Source organism: Petaurus breviceps, unplaced genomic scaffold (genome assembly GCF_028583685.1).
Source record: "Petaurus breviceps papuanus isolate PSGF00001 unplaced genomic scaffold, PetGlider_PUasm1.0 214, whole genome shotgun sequence".
Classification (NCBI taxonomy): domain Eukaryota; kingdom Metazoa; phylum Chordata; class Mammalia; order Diprotodontia; family Petauridae; genus Petaurus; species Petaurus breviceps.
The window spans coordinates 17,375,467-17,394,461 of NW_027185863.1; the positions used below are offsets into that span (position 1 = coordinate 17,375,467).

The 18,995-nt window shown below is 33.9% G+C and overlaps 1 protein-coding gene across 1 annotated transcript in view; it reads right to left on the minus strand.

The window, feature by feature from the left end:
* Positions 1 to 18,995, minus strand: part of MYO16 (myosin XVI) — an 871,975-nt gene that overhangs the window by 438,986 nt on the left and 413,994 nt on the right. The window contains exons 12-13 of the mRNA XM_069094125.1: positions 14,799 to 14,864; positions 11,353 to 11,480 (exon numbers count right to left, since the gene is read on the minus strand). Coding sequence (XP_068950226.1) covers positions 11,353 to 11,480; positions 14,799 to 14,864 — 194 coding nt within the window. The remainder of the gene's footprint in view (positions 1 to 11,352; positions 11,481 to 14,798; positions 14,865 to 18,995) is intronic.

An 18,995-nucleotide genomic window follows, 5' to 3' on the forward strand; every position in this document is an offset into this window, starting at 1 on the left:
CTCCTCCTCCTCCTCCTCCTCCATCTTCCTCATCTTCCTCTTCTTGCTCTTAATTTTCTTCTTGTTCTTTCACTACTTGCCTTTTCTTGAAGCTCCATGAAACAGATTATCAGAAAAAATTTAACCACTTATAATGCATAAATTTTCCCTTAAAAAGACATTATGACATTTTTGATAAGAAAGTCAACCTTGGAATCTGGAAGACTTGGGTCCAATTATCCTCACATATCCTCACATACACCCTCATTGACTGGCTGCGAGACCCATGCAATACACTTAATCTCCCAGAGTCCCAGGCAACTCTTTAAAATGATGAATTGTAGAGTAGCTACTGATATGTACCAGTTGAAGGAGTTTCTTCAGTGGAAGTTTCTTATACCAGTAAAATAAAAGGGAGAGATTTATTTTTCAAAGTAGTGATAGATCGTTAGAATGAAGTTCTAGATACCTTTTTGGTCTCAATATTTGCTCATCAACACCTAAACCACTCAATATTTTCCTATCTGACAGGTGTGAATGGTTTTGAATTGCTTCTTCAGGATCTTAATCGCCTCCCTGTCCTACACTAGGCAAAGGAAAGGGGAAATGGCCCTATTTGTAAGAAAGGATGAAACAGACACATGCAAATTAACAATTCTCTTTGGCCTTAATAAACTTAACTAAACTTTGCACCTATACTTTTAGGTGTTCCAGTAGGAAAAAGACTGCTATCCTCCACTTTTTTCTCTGAACCTACACATTTACATTCATTCTCTTCTGTCTGCCTCAATCTGTCTCTGTCTCTCTTTCTTTGTCTCTATTTCTCTGTATATGTCTCTTTTTCTGTGTTTCTCTTTCTCTCTTTTACTCTCTCCTTTGATCTCTGGCTGAATAAAAAAAAATGTCTTCTTATTCAGTACCTCCTTCCCTTCTTTCTACTATCCTCTCATGAGTGGAGGATATTTTTTGAGGGGACTAAACATTACATTAAGTTAATATAACCTTATTTTTTCAACAGTCACCCAAACATTAAGCATTTAAGATTTTTCCAGGTTTTTTTTTCCTCCATTGCTCTTTGGGACACAGAATAAAAATATCACCCTAACTTTGATTTTTTTAAAATACTTATAACATGCTATTTTCCTTATTGTTTGCCTGGGAAGTATATTTGAAGATTTACTCCATGTTTTGCTGATTATCCATCTATTAGCAATTATCAGTTTTAAGTTTGAGACAAGAACAAAAAATATAGAATTCATGCATTTTATTTTATACTAAACTATGAAGTCCATGGAGACAGAGATTATGCTTTATTTATCTTTATATCCCCCAAGGCCCTACATAGTGCTTTGTACAGAATATCTGGATAATATATGAATGTTGAATTGAATTCTGTGCCTTATGAGGAGAAGAAATAGCTCTCTCAAGGGTGTCATAGAGATAATACATAAGGTTCACTTTTGGGAACCCAGTTAGCTGGAAATATTCAGCATTTAATTAAATCTTCATAGCATTGAAATGGTATTATATATCATCCTTAACTTTGTATTTCTGACAAGAGGAAGCCAAGCTAGGCAGGACTTAGATGAAGTTGAAAAATTCTGATTCATTCTGCTTTAATACCACGAGTGAATATGGGACAATTTTGAGACAGTCTGACGTTTTCACTGTCCTGCAAACCAAAACTTCCTATTAAAACTGTAAATACATTTGAAATTTTGGTTTGTGTCACTCTCAGGCAAGTAAAAATTCTTTTTTTCTGACTCATGGCCTAAATGTGACACAGACTGAAAAGAGCCAGGCGTGGGGAACATGTGGCCTTGAGGCCACATGTGGTGCTCTAGATCCTCAAGTGTAGCCCTTTGTCTGAATCCAGACTTCACAGAACAAATCCTTTAATAAGGATTATAAAGGATATAAGTCACTAGACTTTTTATTCCCAACAAGTACTTAAAGGTGTTTTATTGTTAGAGAAGTTTCTAATAACAATATCCTGGGAGTCCAACAGTTCCCCAGCCTTAATTTGATGCTTAAAATTTCACTGCAAAAAAGCACTTACAATGGTTATCAGTAGGCTATCCAAATTAGCAGGCTACCATTTAATGATCTCTTTATTGGACACATGCTGTAGCCAATGAGTTGCTCATGAAGTGCAACTTTAATGTCACCATTTTCCTCAATGCATACTGTTTTATATCATTCTCTTCAGGTTTGATAAGGATAGGTTTGAGAAAACAGGTGGTTCCTATGCAATCTCTCAAGTTGTAAATTATAACTGTACATAAAGCATTCCATTAAACAATCTACTTTTAATGCCTGTTCTTGGCCAGAAGCCTAGAGACATCTGGATCCTGAAAAGTTGAGCTTGTTAAGCAAAAGCTCCAGCAGATCTTACCAAGCTGAACACAGTTTGAGTATGTACTTGGAGATGGTCTTAGGATGAGTATACTTAAATTCAGAGACTGCTATTATCAGGTTATAAGGTGATTAATATTTCAGCTATAAATCTAGAAGAATCTTCTAATATAGGAGTCGGACTTTTTGTAAGTGGGAGGAAATCCCACTCTGATTTCATGTGATGCCAATGCACCAGTCAGTATGCATTTATAAAGTACCTACTACATTCTAAGCACTATGCTAAGTTATGGGGATACAAAGAGAGTCAAAAGAGAATCCCTATTCTCAAGGAGGTCACAATTTAATGGAGAATACCACATGAACATTAATATGAAATATTAGTGCTATCAAAAGTTCAAAGTTTTATGAATGAGTAATCTAAACTCTCAGTTAGGTGGCACAGTAGATAGAGCACCAGACTTGGAGTCAGGCTTGCTTTAAAATCGGTACTTGGACAGTTACTAGCTATGTGACCTTTGGCAATTCATTAACCCTCTTTGCCTTAGTTTCCTTTTCTTTAAAATACTAGAAGGAAATGGCAAACCATTCCTGTATCATTGCCAATAAAACCACGAAAGAGATCACAAAGTGTTGGTCTTGACCGGAAAAACTGGCAACAAAAGCAAAGACAACAACACTCTAAAATATGAAATGTCAGGCAACAAAATTTTGATTGTGATCAAGGTGAGTCATTGTCCTTATTCCTTTTTATTTTTAAAAAATTCAGTCTTTTAATTGTTTTAAGTTTTTAATCAACTCATTTTTTTTTACTCATCAAAAATCTACATTCTTTCCTGTACCTTCACCTGCAAATAAAAGAAAAAAAAAACAAAATCTCTATCAGAAACATGTACAGTCAAGCAAAAATAAATTTATATTTTGGTCATGTCTCACTCTGAATTTGGGGTCTTTCACCTCTCTATTAAAAGGTGAGTGTAGCATATTTCTTCATTAGTATTCTAAAAACTTGAATAGGCATTGTGCTGATCAGAGTCCCTAAATCTTTAAAAGTTGTTTGTCTTTGCAATATTGTTGTTATTGGACAAATTGTTTTCCTTGCTCCATTCATGTTTCATCAGTTCATACAAGTCTCCTTGGGTTGCTCTGGGTAATGGTAATGGTAATTTGAAGATCTCCCCCACCCTTAATAAGCCTAATACAATTTAAAAATCTTTCCTGCCCCCTAATAGGTTGAATATAATCACATGAAGCCTGTGGTGGGAGGATCTTATTGTAGAGTGGAGTAGAGCCCACAGGAAGCTGGGAGTCAGAGCAGCTTGATGGTGAGAGAGAGGACATACCCAGGGAGAGAGCTAGGCTTTTAAGTGTTTGTTTGTGCAAAAGCTAAAAGATGGTGTGGCTCCCTGATCCATTGTGGTATATTAACTTCTATGTTGCTATGATGGATTCAGTTTCTTCCTGTTGAGATTTGGTTTTCTGGTGTCCAAATAAATGTTTTGCTTCTGTCTTCTATGTAGAGAGTCTTGTATATGATTTGTGATTGAGACCTATGAGAGCTATGCAGGCATATTTACAGTCATCATCTGGTGCTGTGAATATTGTATTGGCACTACACTCTGAAACTACTCCCTTCACTATTTCTTATAACAAAATAATATTTCATCATATTTATATATTATAACATTTTCAGTCATTCTCAAATTTATTATACCCTCTCAGATTCTAATTCTTTTTCATTACAAAAAAGAGCCATATGAATTTTTGTATATCCTTAATTATGACAGCTAATATCTTCCTTAAACTACTGTCTTTCTAATTCCCCCTTCTTTTTTCCCCTCCTTTCTCTGATAATTCCCTATTGAGTAAAATGTAACTGTGTATTCATTTTTATGAGGATGTTTTATTTTCTCTGTCAGTCACTTCTTTATGATTTGTATTGACTTCTATTTACATATAGCATATATATGAAATAATTTTCCCATAGTTTTCTCTCTTTTTCTTCTACCTTCACTTGATTTCCTCTTCCCTTCTCCCTTTCCATTCTTCTTTAAAGATTATCAACATATAACAAAATCACCTCTGTCTCATTAGATTCCCTCTATAATTCTTGATGATTATATAATTCAGAGAGAACACATGTATTATCTCCCCATATTAGAATGTAAGTGGTATACCCATGTTAAGTGCTTGACCATTGGTTTGTTCTTGCTTACCTTATGTCACTCTTAAATCTTGTGTTTGAACTTCAAAGCTTCTGCATAGCTCAGCTCTTTTTATCGGGAATTCTTGGAAGTCCTCTCTTTTATTCAGCTAATTTTCCCCTCTATATGATTATGTTTAGTTTTGTTGCTTACGTTTTTCTTGGCTGTAAGCTATATCCTTTTCCTTCTTAACATTGTATTCCAAGCTCTTTATTCCTTTATACTGGCGATTGCTATATCATATGTGGTTTTAATTCTGGCTCATCAGTAATTGAATTCTTTACTTCTAAATGAAGTTATCTTTTCTTTAAAATAGGAGCTCTGGATTTCAGCTATAATATTCCTTAGAGTTTTCATTTTTTTTAAGCTTTAGAAATAATTTTATTAAGTCATGAGGAGAGAGAGCCAGAAAAGGGGGTGGCTCCATTTTCAATCTGTATGACTTTTACATCATAGAGTTTAAAGAAAGGGAGAAGGCAAGCAGTTGGGTGGCCAAAGCTAGTTGGGTGGTTTCCAAGAAAAGGTGATTTCCAGGTAAGGTTGCTTGAGATGTATATAGACAGGTTAATATAAATAATCAATAAAATTTGGGCTACATTAAAATAGAAGTCAGTGGAGAATCCAAAACACAAGCATTTTGGGTAAAAATGAGTCCTGGGTGGGTGGGTGGATGCAAAACAAGTATTCTGGCTTCCCTGAAGAGTCTCTGAGGTCAGTTTGACCTATGAGTTAGATAATTTCTAGCCACATAAAATTAGGTTCAAATAATATTAATAAATAAGAAAATGTTTTCATCACACAAGCTAGAAGTCAGACTCTATAAGCATACTGAATCAGGTTAAAGAATTAAACTATATTTAGAGGGTTCACAACGGACTGATTGAGAGCTGAGAGTCCTATATTTCCAAGATAATTAAAAAAAAACAGCATCAGAGAAATCTCTGTTACATAGTTACCTAAGGGAGACAAATAACTAAATCACTTTGGAGACCTCAAACTCCACATTGGTTTCTACCTAAGAAATGTTAAATAGTCTTCCTTTAAAATTACTATTCCTGGATTTAGGTTTTGGGCAGTGAGGTTAATGTTGAAAGAAGACAGATTTTAGCTAATAATCATCATGGAGGAAGAATGTGGAGGGATGGTCATAATCTCCAAACAATAAATAAGAGGAATTTGAGCAGATCCCTCATGCAGGCAAAAATAAACAGCAGTAAACATCAAAGCAAGAATAATAAAAAATGATCATCAATATTAAATAATATAAAAGCTCCTTGTTCCTGCTAACCAACTCTAAATGTCCATTTAATCAGTATATTCCCATTTGAGATCCAACTCTACCCTGTAGCTGTCTGATCCTTCAAAGCATTTTTCTTGAAAATTCTGGAATAGTCTTCATTCTCAGGGCAGTTTTGCAGAGGTGTTCTTCCTGGTAGATCTGATTCTTTGGTTGCAAGTCTCTCGTAGAAATTTCCTACTTGATGCTGTTAAAATCTCCCAGTGACAAGACTCAGTACAATTTTAATGAAGCCTAAAAGTCTCCTAAATTTGGTTTTCCAGTAACTAGTTCATGAGGTGAAAACCAGTTCAAACATTATGAAGTTATTATTAAAAACAGAGCTATAAGAACATTAAATTAGGAACCCATGATTCTTCAGAGATTTCAGTATTTACATACGGCTTTCTTTACCTAAAACTTGTATTTGAGAAAGATCATTCCATTTACTGGCTGGAGGAAGCACTTTAAAAACGATCCATGAAAGCCTGATTTGTAAAATGAGACCTCTTCTTTCTTAATATTATCGGAAAGAGACTTTTTATATTTCTCTTGAGTCATGTGTTTGAATGTCATTTTTTTTATTCATCCCTAGTCTTTTCATCAAAAATACTTAAAAGTCTTTTGTTTCATTAAATATCATTTTTCCCCTGAAGAATTAATTATATTCAGTTTTCCTGGTTGTAATCCTAGCTCCTTTGCTTACCTGAATATCATATTCCAAGCTCTCTGTTTGTAGCTGCTTTCACATTGTGCTTCTGAGTTTGTGCCTGAATCTTCCTTGTCACTCTTGTAGTTTTATATAGTCATGTTCTTTTTTGTTTTGTTTGATTGTTTTGTGAGCCTGTTTCTTAAGTTTAAACTTTGTGTTAAAGTTGGATTCTGCTCACTGTTCAAGCTTCAGGTTTTTTTTTTTTGCCCTGGCATTTTCACGGGCATTTCTGGGGGTCTGCAAGTTTTCAATACTTCTAAGATGGTATGATCTGAGGAGAAATGTGGTCACTACTCTCTTAGTTTGTGCTCTAGTCCTTACCCAGGAAAGTTCCCTTCTTCTGTGCAGCTGCAAGCACTCCTTTGTGCCCTTGAACCTAGACAAGGGTCCCCTGCTCCACTGCAACTTCAACCATTGCTCCTTGCCCTGTAACTGTGACCTGGAACTGCGTATACGTACTGTGTTTCCCTGATAATAAGACACTGTCTTATTATTTTTTTTGGAAAGAAAAACACCAGAGGGCTTATTTTCAGGGGAGGGCTTATGTTGTCCTGCCTCAGCTCTCCTCCATGGCACTGCTCTCAATGGCACCAGCAAGCAAATCACTGGGGAAGAACAGGATGACTCACTGCTGCAGCTCTGATTGGATGCAGCTCGGAGCACGGCCTGCGTTTCACGGGGGAGGGGGGACGGTGCATACAGAGGGTACCATAATGTAGCGTGTAGCGCAGGGGATCACCTTCACTACAGCAGCAATCTCAATAGGGCTTATTTTCAGGGGAGGGCTTATTTTAGAGGAAACTTACATAGTAAGGGGAGGGCTTATTTTCGGGATAGGTCTTATTATCGGGGAAACACGGTAATAGACTTCCAACAGTGCCCTGCTCTGCACCCAGTGTAAGCACAGAGGCCCCCTGTAATCTCTTTCTGACAAGTTGTCCAATCTCCTTACTATCTCTGGTTTAATAGCTCTTAAAGCTGTTGCTTCTAGTTTCGCAGCTGCCTCTAAACTCACAATGGGTGTTGCTGCCACATGTATTCTGGGCCAACCCCCACCCCAGTATCACAGACCTCTCCTTCTTGCCTCCTAAAAATATCTCATCTTGATCTTTTATTGACTGTGCCATTTCAGAATTCAATTTGAGGCATTATTTTCAAGTTGTCTGTCAGGGAACATTGGGAGAGCTAGGCTGCAGTGCTTTCACTACTCCACCATCTTGGCTTCCCCACCTCCCAATTTCCCATTTTGTAGTTGATTTCAAAAAGTGAATGATGGATCCAATTTCCACTTTGCCCTCTGGTTCTAAAAGATCTGGGCAGTTTTCTTTTAAGATTTATTGAAACATGATGTCTAAACTTTTTTTCTTTTTTGGTAAATCATAGCTTTAAGGTAGTCCAAGGATTTTTCTTTTTTTTTTTTCTCCTGGATTGATCCATTTTTCCTGATCAGTTGCTTTTGCTATGAAATACCTTATATTTTCTTCTAATTCTTCTAGTCTTCTAATATTGTTTAGATATTTCTTTGTGGCATCTAGATGGTTTAGTGGGTAGAGGGCTGGACTTGAAGGGAGACCTGAATTCAAATATGATCTTATATACACTTACAAGCTGTGTGACCCTTGGCAATTTGCTTAACCTCTTTTGGACTTAATCCACTGGATAAAGAAATGGTGAACCACTCTAGGATCTTTGCCAAGAAAATCCCATGGATAATGTGGTCCCCAAGGTCACAGTCAGATATCACTAAATAATGACCACATGTATGTCTTGTCTAGTAATTGGTTTCTATTTCATAAATTCTAGTTTTTAGGGAGTTTGTTGGTTGGGTAAAATTTTGTATAAGTTGTTAATTTGCTTTTGAAATCTCTCTCCTGTTGCTCTCATATCTTTGCCTTTTTTTTTTCCTACTAGCGGTCTCACTTCATTTATAAAACCATTTTGCCTCTTTTTAAAACATTTGCTGTATCTCTTTCAGGATTTTGAATTGACTTTTATTAATATTTTAATTTTATTTTTGCCATTCAATCTTTTTAAATAAATTAATTTATTTATTTTTAGTTTTCAACATTCACTTCCATAAGATTTTGAGTTTTAAATTTTCTTGTTTTTATTTTAGGTTTTGTTTGTAGAGGTTTGGGAGTCACTCTGCCCTCTTAGGTTTGTGTCTTGAGTGTCCCTGTCATCATAATAGCTTTTTATGCAGAGACTTTTTTATTTGACAATTATTCCAGACCATTTATTGACTTTTTACTTAATGGTAGAGTGAGAGACAACTCAGTATGAGCACCTTTAAGTTTTCATTGCTCCTAAAGTGGTTTGATCCATAGTCAAGTCTGATCACTGCCCCCCCCCCCTTCCTTATTTAAGCTATGCAAATTCTTGACCTGGGTTTGGGTCTGAGCAACAGAAGACTATTGCAATGTGGACTTGAAGTCTGATGAACTTGAATTAAAATAAAACCTCAAACATATACTAGTTGTGTGACCTTGGGCAAGTCACTTAATCTTTATCTGACTCATTTTTTAAAAATAATGTGGGGATAATCATAGCATCTATACCTCAGGTTGCTGTGAAGATCAAAGATAATATCTATAAAGAACTTGGGTTAATGGCTCGATTGAAAATGCTTGTTGATTTAATTGTAAGTTATTCAACCATCTTGATTATATTAATGTGAATAAAATTAAATTTTATGTGAATTGATTAATGTGAATAAAAGTAAAATTAATAATGAGAATAAAAGTAAAAGAATTATGAAAATGTCTTAGATTTTATCCAGATAACTTTCTGTATTTTACAGTGTGGTTTGAAGATTACATCATGTTGAACTTTAGGCTTTATATTCAAAGTATTAATAATTTTGTAAGTATGGAGAACTCCTGGTGTTGGAACTTTTTTCACCAATACAGATCACCTAAAACACCGAGAGGTTTTATTAATTGCTAAGAGTCATCTTGGCACTTGTTGGTACCTGGCAACTTGGCAAAACACTAATATCTTGTAAGTCTTAGAGGAAAGATTTGGACATTGGCCCTCCTCATTCCAAATACAGCATTCTATCCATTGTACCTCCTTAGTTTTTAACCTGAATTAAAATTGCCATGAATAACTGAAGGCCATAAATATTTATATTGGGTAGGAAGGATAACATGTATAAGTCCTGATGCAATCGATAGAGTACCAAGTCTGGAGTCAAGAAGACTTGAGTTCAAATTTGACTTTAGGCACTTCCTAGCTATGTGATGCTGGGCAAGTCACTTAACCTCTATTTGCCTTGGTTTCCTCTCTTATAAAAATGAGGATAATAATAGCACTAATGACCCAGGATTTTGTGAGAATAAACTGAGATAGTGTTTGTAAAGCACTTTGCAAACACTAAATTGCTATATAATTGTTAGCTATTGTAATAACAATACATGTAATATATAACATCTAAAATAATTGCAATAGCTTACATTTAGATAGCATTTTACAAACAATATCTCATTTGATTCTTAGAACCAACTTGTGTGAGAAGTAGAATAAATATTATCTCCATTTTACAGAAGGAATAAAGTGAAATAAAATGATTTCCTCAAGATCAAAGTGGTAGTCAGTGGCAGAGCAAGGTACATATCCAGGTATTCTGGCCCAAATATAATATTCTTTTCCCTATATCATACCACTAGATACATCTCAGAGCTCATTTTACTATTAAAATATGCCAACCATCTTGAATTAGATATTTAAAATGCTATAGGGGCGGCCAGGTGGTGCAGTGAGTAAGAGCGCCGGCCCCTGCATTGGGAGACCCGGGATCAGTTCTGGCCTCAGATACTCAAAACCCACACAAAAACTAACCGGCCGTGTAACCTTGAGAAAGTTACTTAACCCTAATTGCTTAAAAAATAAAATGCCATGATCCTAGGCTTTTTCCCAAAGTTTTGAAATATAGAAATTTGATGATATATATACGTACATATATATAGCTAAATACCATAAGAAATTAATGTAATGTGCTTAAATGAGCTCATTAGCACTTTGTAGTGGCAAGAACATTAGATTTCGAAGAAAAGTATCTGAGTTTCACTTCTAGTTTTGCTACTTAATTAATATGTAAGTTTGGACAAGTCACCTCATTGAGGCTCAGGATCCTTATATGTAAAATGAGAAGGTTAGAACAAATATTATTAAAAATCTCTTCCAGATATGCATTCTATGATTGAACAAGAACATACTAAAGTTACAATAATGTGTGGCTTAAATGAAATGCTTTTATAACATAAATAGAGTATAAAAATACTTTATTCAAATTAATCACCACTATGCATGAGAGTATAAATGCTCAGACTACCAAAACTGATCAATTTCTAAAGAGATACATTTCGATTTTTGACTAAAGAGTCTAAAGTATATAAAAACATTAATTAAATTAAACTATGTTTGTGAAAGTCCAAACTATATGTGTCATTTTAACTCTTAAAGTTTATTTTATACAATTTAGATTAATTAACTTATTGAATTATTCATTCATTTATTGATTGATCAAATGATTTTAGTTTCCTGGAACTTGATGCAAAAGGATTCTGAGATTAAACTTTAAATCTGGAAAAAGAAATGTTTCTATTGCATTTTGTTAATGTTGATACAGTTTTGGTCTTCAGGATATTTCGAGTATTGTAAATGAGGAGTAGTTGATGGAAATATAATATATTCATTATACGGTTGTATTTCAACATCAATTGTTGATGAGGCAAATGAAAACAAAATCATAAAAAATGAAGATACCAAGTTCTTTGTAGGAAAAAGTAAGTATTAGATGGTGTATTACTCAATGATAAACTTACCTGAGGATGAAGCATTGAGGCCTCTGCTCCTGGAAAAGCATGTGGTAAGCTTTCTCAGCGCAGGAAAAAATATGCGGGGGCAAAGAGGAGCAAAGCCTTCCAGTGTTGCTCAAGTAAAGCTGCATGACCTGAAAAAATACATGGCATTGAGAGGGAACTCTACTTATAATGAAAACAGAACTGGCAAAAACAAATCAGACTTGTAATGTCATTAGTATATCAAGTTCCTGAACCAGCAAACTCCTCCCACCAATTAGTTCGTACTTCCTCTGCAAAGTACAGTCTTAAGGTAAGTGATTTGATCAGAATCACATGGTATCTGTGAGTCAGAAGCAGGATTTGAATCAGATCTTCCTGACTCTGAGGCTAATTTTCTATTTATTCTACTCTGACCCTTTTAAAGATCATGGCACATTTCATACTCAATGTGGGTTTAATAAACGAACATCCTAATTTTGAGTCTGCCAAAGTAGAGATAATATCTCCATCTTGAATTCATTTGTAAAAGCTCTTCTAGGTGTTACTTGCTTAGGGTCACACAGTTAAATGTATTAAGGGGCAGGACTTGAATCCATTTCTTCCTAACTGCAAGGATGATCCTCTATTGTTTAAGCTACCAATGCTTCTTATATTGTGGATAATTCTACTGTAGTAATTTTGTAACTATAACATTTGCAAATGTATACTTACTATTAGAATATATTAAACATTCATAGTAAAAAATCCAGTATTAAAGTTGAATTTTCTTAATTGATATATATGAATATGTGTATTGGTAAATAGAATATAGATGCATAAACAATTAAATAATAAATTATAATATGTTTATAAAATATGACTAATTCTATAACTCTATTTTTGGAGCCAGAGAAGTTATAAATGTATTGTATTTGTCCTTCATTTTCTAAGAGGACCAGGGCATCATGGAAATGATGACATGATTTGCAGTTGACTTTGATTTGAGTGAGGGAGAGCTGTGCAAGGTCACCAACCTCACTTCTCTTCCAGAATCATCTGGATCTAGTGACCTGATAGTCATCAGGCTGACTGGAGATGACCCAAGATGCAGTGGAGGACCCTGGCCCTCTTAGGCTAAGGCCTTTTCAGCTACTCACTTTAGAGTGAGGTAATGCCCATTTAGTGAATGGGTCCTCTTTGAGAAAATGGTCAAGAGATGGCCCCTTTAATTAGAAAAAGAAAAAAAAATCAAGCAGGGAGAGGAAGACCCTCAAGTCTACTGATCCAAAGAGAAATGGTTACCATTGACATTCACTCTAAATGTATGCATACTAGAGGCTATGCACTAGATAGACATAGTAGAAAAACTATAGGATTATGTTAGACTCTTCTAAGTTTATTCACAAGTTTTAATTGTCTTTCTCCTTTTAAATCAGAATAATGAATTTTCATTTGTCAAAGGAAAATACACAATTACATTATATAGATTTAAGATTGATTAATTATTTAAAATCTGGTATCAGTAATATCCAATTTATGCAAGAACAGTTACCATTAGGTTTCCGATATGGAATGTGAGACATAGAACCAATTATAATATGAGTTACCTATTCCTCGAGCAAATATGCTAGAATTTCATGATATTAATTTTAGTAGCACAGTGAAACTTACTTTACTTTTTTACTGTTATTTTGAAATCACTTAATACTACTTTAAAAAATTTTAAGTCTTTCTGAACTAATTCATAAAATGTGGTTGACTTCAATTAATGTGAAATTACACATTACAAACACAAGGGGGCCCTAGAAGTACGTATCAGCCTACAAGGCAATACAATTACTTTACTTTTCTATTCATTACAAGTTTGAGAATATATCCTCTTAAGGTGAAGTGTGTGTGTGTGTGTGTGTGTGTGTGTGTGTGTTTATGAGTAGATGGTGTACTTGACACAATAATAAATCAAGCCTTTTCATGATAACAAACTTATCATAAAATCTGCTCCTGATTTTTCCATAAATCTCTTCCTAATCATGCCTACATGAGTTTAATAGAATTTTATCAGTTTAGGTTATGTGTAATTACAAAGCAACCAAATGGATACTGTCTGTTCGTGATGAGCTACTATGTTAAAGTAAATAATCTTCTCAATACCAAATGTGGAGAAATCTTCTGAAATATGTCAAATGCAAATTGTCTCAGTTCAGAGAAATTCTTAAGGCAGATTATAAAACATTGAGATTAATTAAAAGTACATGTACTGAATGAAAACAGTGAATTGTAAAAAAAAAACAAATGAAAACTACTTAACTTAAAAGACTTTACTTATTTTATCAACTTTTCAAAATTCAAACTATTTGGTAAAATTAATTTCATTATGTTTAAAGTATGAACTAAGATTTTTTTTTCTTTTGGTGTGTATGCTTATGGCAACCCTCACACTCCCCGCAAATTTCAGAGAAGTCATTCAGCTTGTATTTGGGTACGTATCCTTACTTTTGTTTGAGTGAGTATGAGGGAAAAGGTTAAAAAGAGAATTTACAATGGAAGTTTCCACAAAAAAGGGAAATATCCACCAAAGATGCATGTGTTTTAGAAGGAATAAGAGTTTACTTTTTTAAAGTTATATTTTCTTGTAGTCTTAGAATTTGTATCTATACCTTTCTATGATACGGCCTATTCTAAGCAATGAGAAAGGGATAGCAACATTAAGAGATTTAAAAGAAGTCATCTCACTGTCTAATAGAATATGAGAGCAGAAGGAAAACATCCACTTACTTCCATTTGTTTTGGGTTTTTAAAGGATATCTTAATTCATCAACAATGACTAAACATATATTGACAGTTTGTGTGTAAGGCACTGTGCTAAGTTTTTGAAATACAAAGGAAAAAAAAACAGTCTTTATCCTCAAGGAGGTAACAGTCTAATAGAGGAAAAGAAAGGCTCAATAATCTGTGCTTTATAAAGTGACCTTTATGTGCTTTCTCCCCCATTTATTTGGCCATCACAGAAGACTAACCTAATACCAAAAATATTAATAAAATCATTCTCTATTTTCATAGCCAGGGCTAATATTTGTCCACATTCTATATAACCCTAAAAGGAACAGATCTGATTTGACTGGTTATTGATTCTATAAAGACACTGTAATATGTCAAATAACACTTTGTTTTCCTTTCCTTTTAAGTGGATTTTGACATTTACAAACATACTCAACTTCTTGAAACTTTTTCATCCAAGAGTAAATATTTACAAAATGTCTACTCTGTTGATTCTCTTCCTACCTCCTTCACCACTCTACTTTGTGTGTTGTCTCCCCAATCAGAATATAAGCTCCTTGAGACTTCTGGGTCATGTCAGCAACAACACATGATGTCTAAACTTTTTTTTTTCTTAGTCCCCACTTAAGAAAAAAAGGTAGAAAAATTCAAGATATGTTTAAGGAAAGTGAATTGAGATTGATATCCCACAGTGTAAAGTGAATACTCACCATATTGGAATAAATTGGAAGTTCTTTGAAAGGATTAACAAGTAGAAGTATGTCTCCAATATAAGTCTGTTGAAGAGGAAAAAATAACCTCTTAAATATCATGAACTAGTAAGTAGAGCCTTTAAAGAATTTAATGATTTTTTTTCTAGGAAATGTAAAAAATAATTAATGGACTAATTGAAAATTCACAATATAACAATTTATAAATTATTCAGGCAGTCATTCTCTCTTCATTAAAATAGCATTACTAATGCATTGTTATGACCTTGTCTGTCCTATGGTCAAGGGATATTAATGACTCTATTGCCTCTAGAATAAAATACAAACTTTTATGTCTGACATTTAAAATACTTCACAAAATGACTTTATTTTTCTTTTGTTTTAGTATTATGTCATATTACTCTCTATGTTCCAGGCAAACTAACCTTCTTATTATTGCTCCTAAAAATATTTATATGATCACAGATCTAGAAGGGAATTTCATTGGAAGTCTAATAAGACCCTTTCATTTCAGAGATAAGGAAATTGAGCTCTAAGGAAGATAAGTGACTTGTCCAACATCACATAGGTAGGAACTATGAGAGGTGGGATTTGAATCTAGGTCATCAGATTGTGGAACTAATACACTTTCTTCTGTATCACATCCCAAATGCATTCGATCTCCCATCTCCATATCTTTGCTCTCAACTGTTTTCCATCCCTGCAGTCATCTCTCTCCTCACCTTTGCCTAATTTCCTTCAAAGCAAATAGTACATTGCCAGGCTTTTTCTATCAGCCCAGTTTTTAATGTTCTCTTCTGCCTGGATCACTAAAATTACTCTGCCTTTAATCTAAATGCATTCTGTGCATACTTATGCTTGTACATTTTGTTTCCCCAGGAGAATTTAAATTCCTTGAGAGCAAAGGTTGTTTCATTTCTTTCTAGCCAAACCCCTTCAAGAACAAAAAAAAATTGTTGAATTGAAAATTTTCTTGAATTCGGAAAGAGTCTTAGGGGGGAAAAAAAATCAACAGGTTTATTTTGGGGGTTATAACTAGTATTAGAGTTAGGATTGCCGCTAAGAACAATTGTCCTTTATTTTCAGTTTTTGCTATCTCCTCAGCAATTTTTTCTTCTGTGTCAATATCTCAATATATAATATAGTAAATATAGTTTTATAATATAGTAAATAATACAGTTCTTGTCACATTTGTTTCCTATGTAAAAGAACCCAAGTTTAAAACTGGGTAAGAAAATATCAGTGTATTTACACAACATGCTGATGTGAAAAGAGAAATGGAATTAAATGTCAGAACATTTGGATTAGAGTTTCTGTTCAGGCACTCACAGATTATGTGCACTTTGGGTATTATAGGTAGAGTAAAATGTAGAGAAGGCATATCTTCATATATGTAATACAAAATAATTACATCAGGGGAAGGAAAAACCAAAATATCTTCTCATCATCATTAATAACCCTACCTTTGTGATAACTCCCTAATTTTAATATAGCAGTGGCAAATGGTATGATGGAAAATACACTGGATTTTTAGTTAGAGGAACCAGAGTTGTATCTTGGTTTTGCTGCCTACTCTCTGTGGGACCTTGGTCATGTCAAATAACCTCTCAGTTTTAGTTAAGAGGCTCCAAAGAGAGGTTATTGGGATAGATGGTTACTATCCCTTTCAGCTCAAAAATCTATGATCCTAAAGGTCTATAATTTTAAACTTTTATTTTTCTATTTCTGTCATAGACCCCTGGATTTGGGTATCCTATGCCCTTTATCTTACTGTTTACTTTCTTGTATCTTTACTTTGGGCCACACACTCTTAGTCTGGATGATTTTTTTTTCCTCCACATCCTACTTTTTTTTTGGTAACAACTTCACACAAAACATAAGCAAATTCTTTGTGTGTGTGTGTGTGTGTGTGTGTGTGTGTGTGTGTGTGTTTATGTGAGGTAATCAGGGATTGCCAGGATCACACAGCTAGTAAGTGTCAAGTGTCTGAAGCTGGATTTAAACTCAGGTCCTTCTGACTCCATGGTCAGTGGTCTATCCATTGTGTTACCTAGCTGCCCCCTTTATGTCCTATGTCTTGACCCATACTTCCCAAGCAGGAAGGCATTCAATATTATGAAAGTAATCTAAATTATTTTGGTTTTAATGCTTTCAATATGTAGAAAATGTATAAACAGAAATTCCTTAAGATACTACTCCAAAATAGAATGCATATGTATTTCTGAAAATCTGTAAAAAATAAAAGTAGGTAATAATGGATACTATTGAATGACATTATTTTTTAGTTCCAACGTATTTTAATAGACCACTCAAATATCATAGTAATGTGTATTGAGTAATTATGCAATAAAATTTAAAATCACTATTACTACCAGTACAAAGTATAACTATTTAACAAAGTAAAGTAGGATATTGACAATATTAAGCAAAAAAGATGAAGCTTAATTGAAGTTTTAGATGCTGACTGTGAGTCATTATACTTCTCCCCAGAATATATATTTCACCTTCGAGTTAAATTGCCTTATTTACTTTTCCTAGAGGTCTCTCATACATATACCCACATGATTTGTTGGGTCCTCTACCTTTAATAGAAGAAGCAGTCTATCTAAAATAGACTGAAATACTTCTGACATTCCAGAGTTTCCAAATTAAGAATACTAGAGAAATTTATCTCTTTATCAGTGATTACTGAAGATCAAGAAACTATTAATTTTTTAAATCACTTTGAATCCCTCAATAATTCCTGCACCAGCAAGACAACTATAAATGGGTTCCATTATGTCAGACCATGGAAATCTTTTCTACCCGAAAGCATGATATCAATACTTTATTTTCATGAGGCAGTGACCATAGCTTCTTGAGTCAGTGCTATTTTTTTCTGCTGTCACACAAGATTCAATAATAGATGTGAAATGGAAATAATTTTCTAATTAGTATGCATTAAATGCAAATGGAAGATACGGTCTAACATACTTGTGGTATTTTACTGATGTTCCTTTTTATAGACAACATGATGTAAATTGCAGCTAGCAGTGGAATATTACAGAGCCTTTTCAATGAAAACCAAATATTCTTGACAGATTACTGCTTATAAGCACTGAGAAAAAAATCAAGACATTAAATACTTGTTGATTCATTAATTCACATTTATATCTTGAGCAGCCATCACAGGTGGACAATGATTAGGGATTGAAAACAGAATAGGAGTGAGCTGTATCACATTTGGGAAATTAAGCTATTTTAATGGTTCTAGTTTTCCTCAAATTTCAACTTAGTTATCACCTATTATATGAATCCTTTATTGACTGCCTCTCAAATAGTTACTATGACCCATTAAAATTAATTTGTATTTATTTTGAATACAATTCTTTTAAAAATGTCTTTTTATCCATGATGCTTAGTATAGTACCTAGAATATAAGGTATGCTAAACAAACAGAAATCTTCTTGTTGATTAATTTATTAACAGATCTTAAGCTGTGTTTTGTTTCAAGTTATTGTTATATAATATTTTCATAGGGCTACAAATAATAGAGGGTCATTATATCAAAAAGAATAAAATTGCAGGTGACCTATGGAGCAATGAAAAATCATATTCCAAACATAAGTAGTCTGTAATATACCTCCATTGATAGCTTGTCTGTAAAGAGACCTTAAAGATATCTACCAATATATGACTGAAAAAAAAATGGATCATGTACCAAAAATTAGACCAAGTACAAATGTTGTGATTGTACTCCTACACACATGATGTGCCATACAAAGACCTCAGTTGTGCTAAGTGACTCACCTATGGAATGGTTATGGTAAGATAGAAGGTAAGAGCTGCATAAGGTTAGAAGCCATAGGAAAATTGTAATCTGCATTGGTGAAAGGATTTCCTCCATCAATGATACAATGGATTCAGCAAAGCATTGATTTACTAAAGATTTAAAAATGCATTAAACACACACACATATATACATACATACATACATATATATGAATTTAAACTTTGAGACAGGATTGTAAAGCATGAAAAATGATAAGGAAACTGATCTTAGAGATGTTAAAGGACTAGGCCAACGTCAAATAATCATTAAGCAGAAGATCCAGCATTTAAATTCCTAATCTTCTGACCCTACCTACAACCCTCTTCATGATAAAGAACAATAGTATGCAGTAGAATCTACAAATGCTTATGTGTTATATAGGTGTA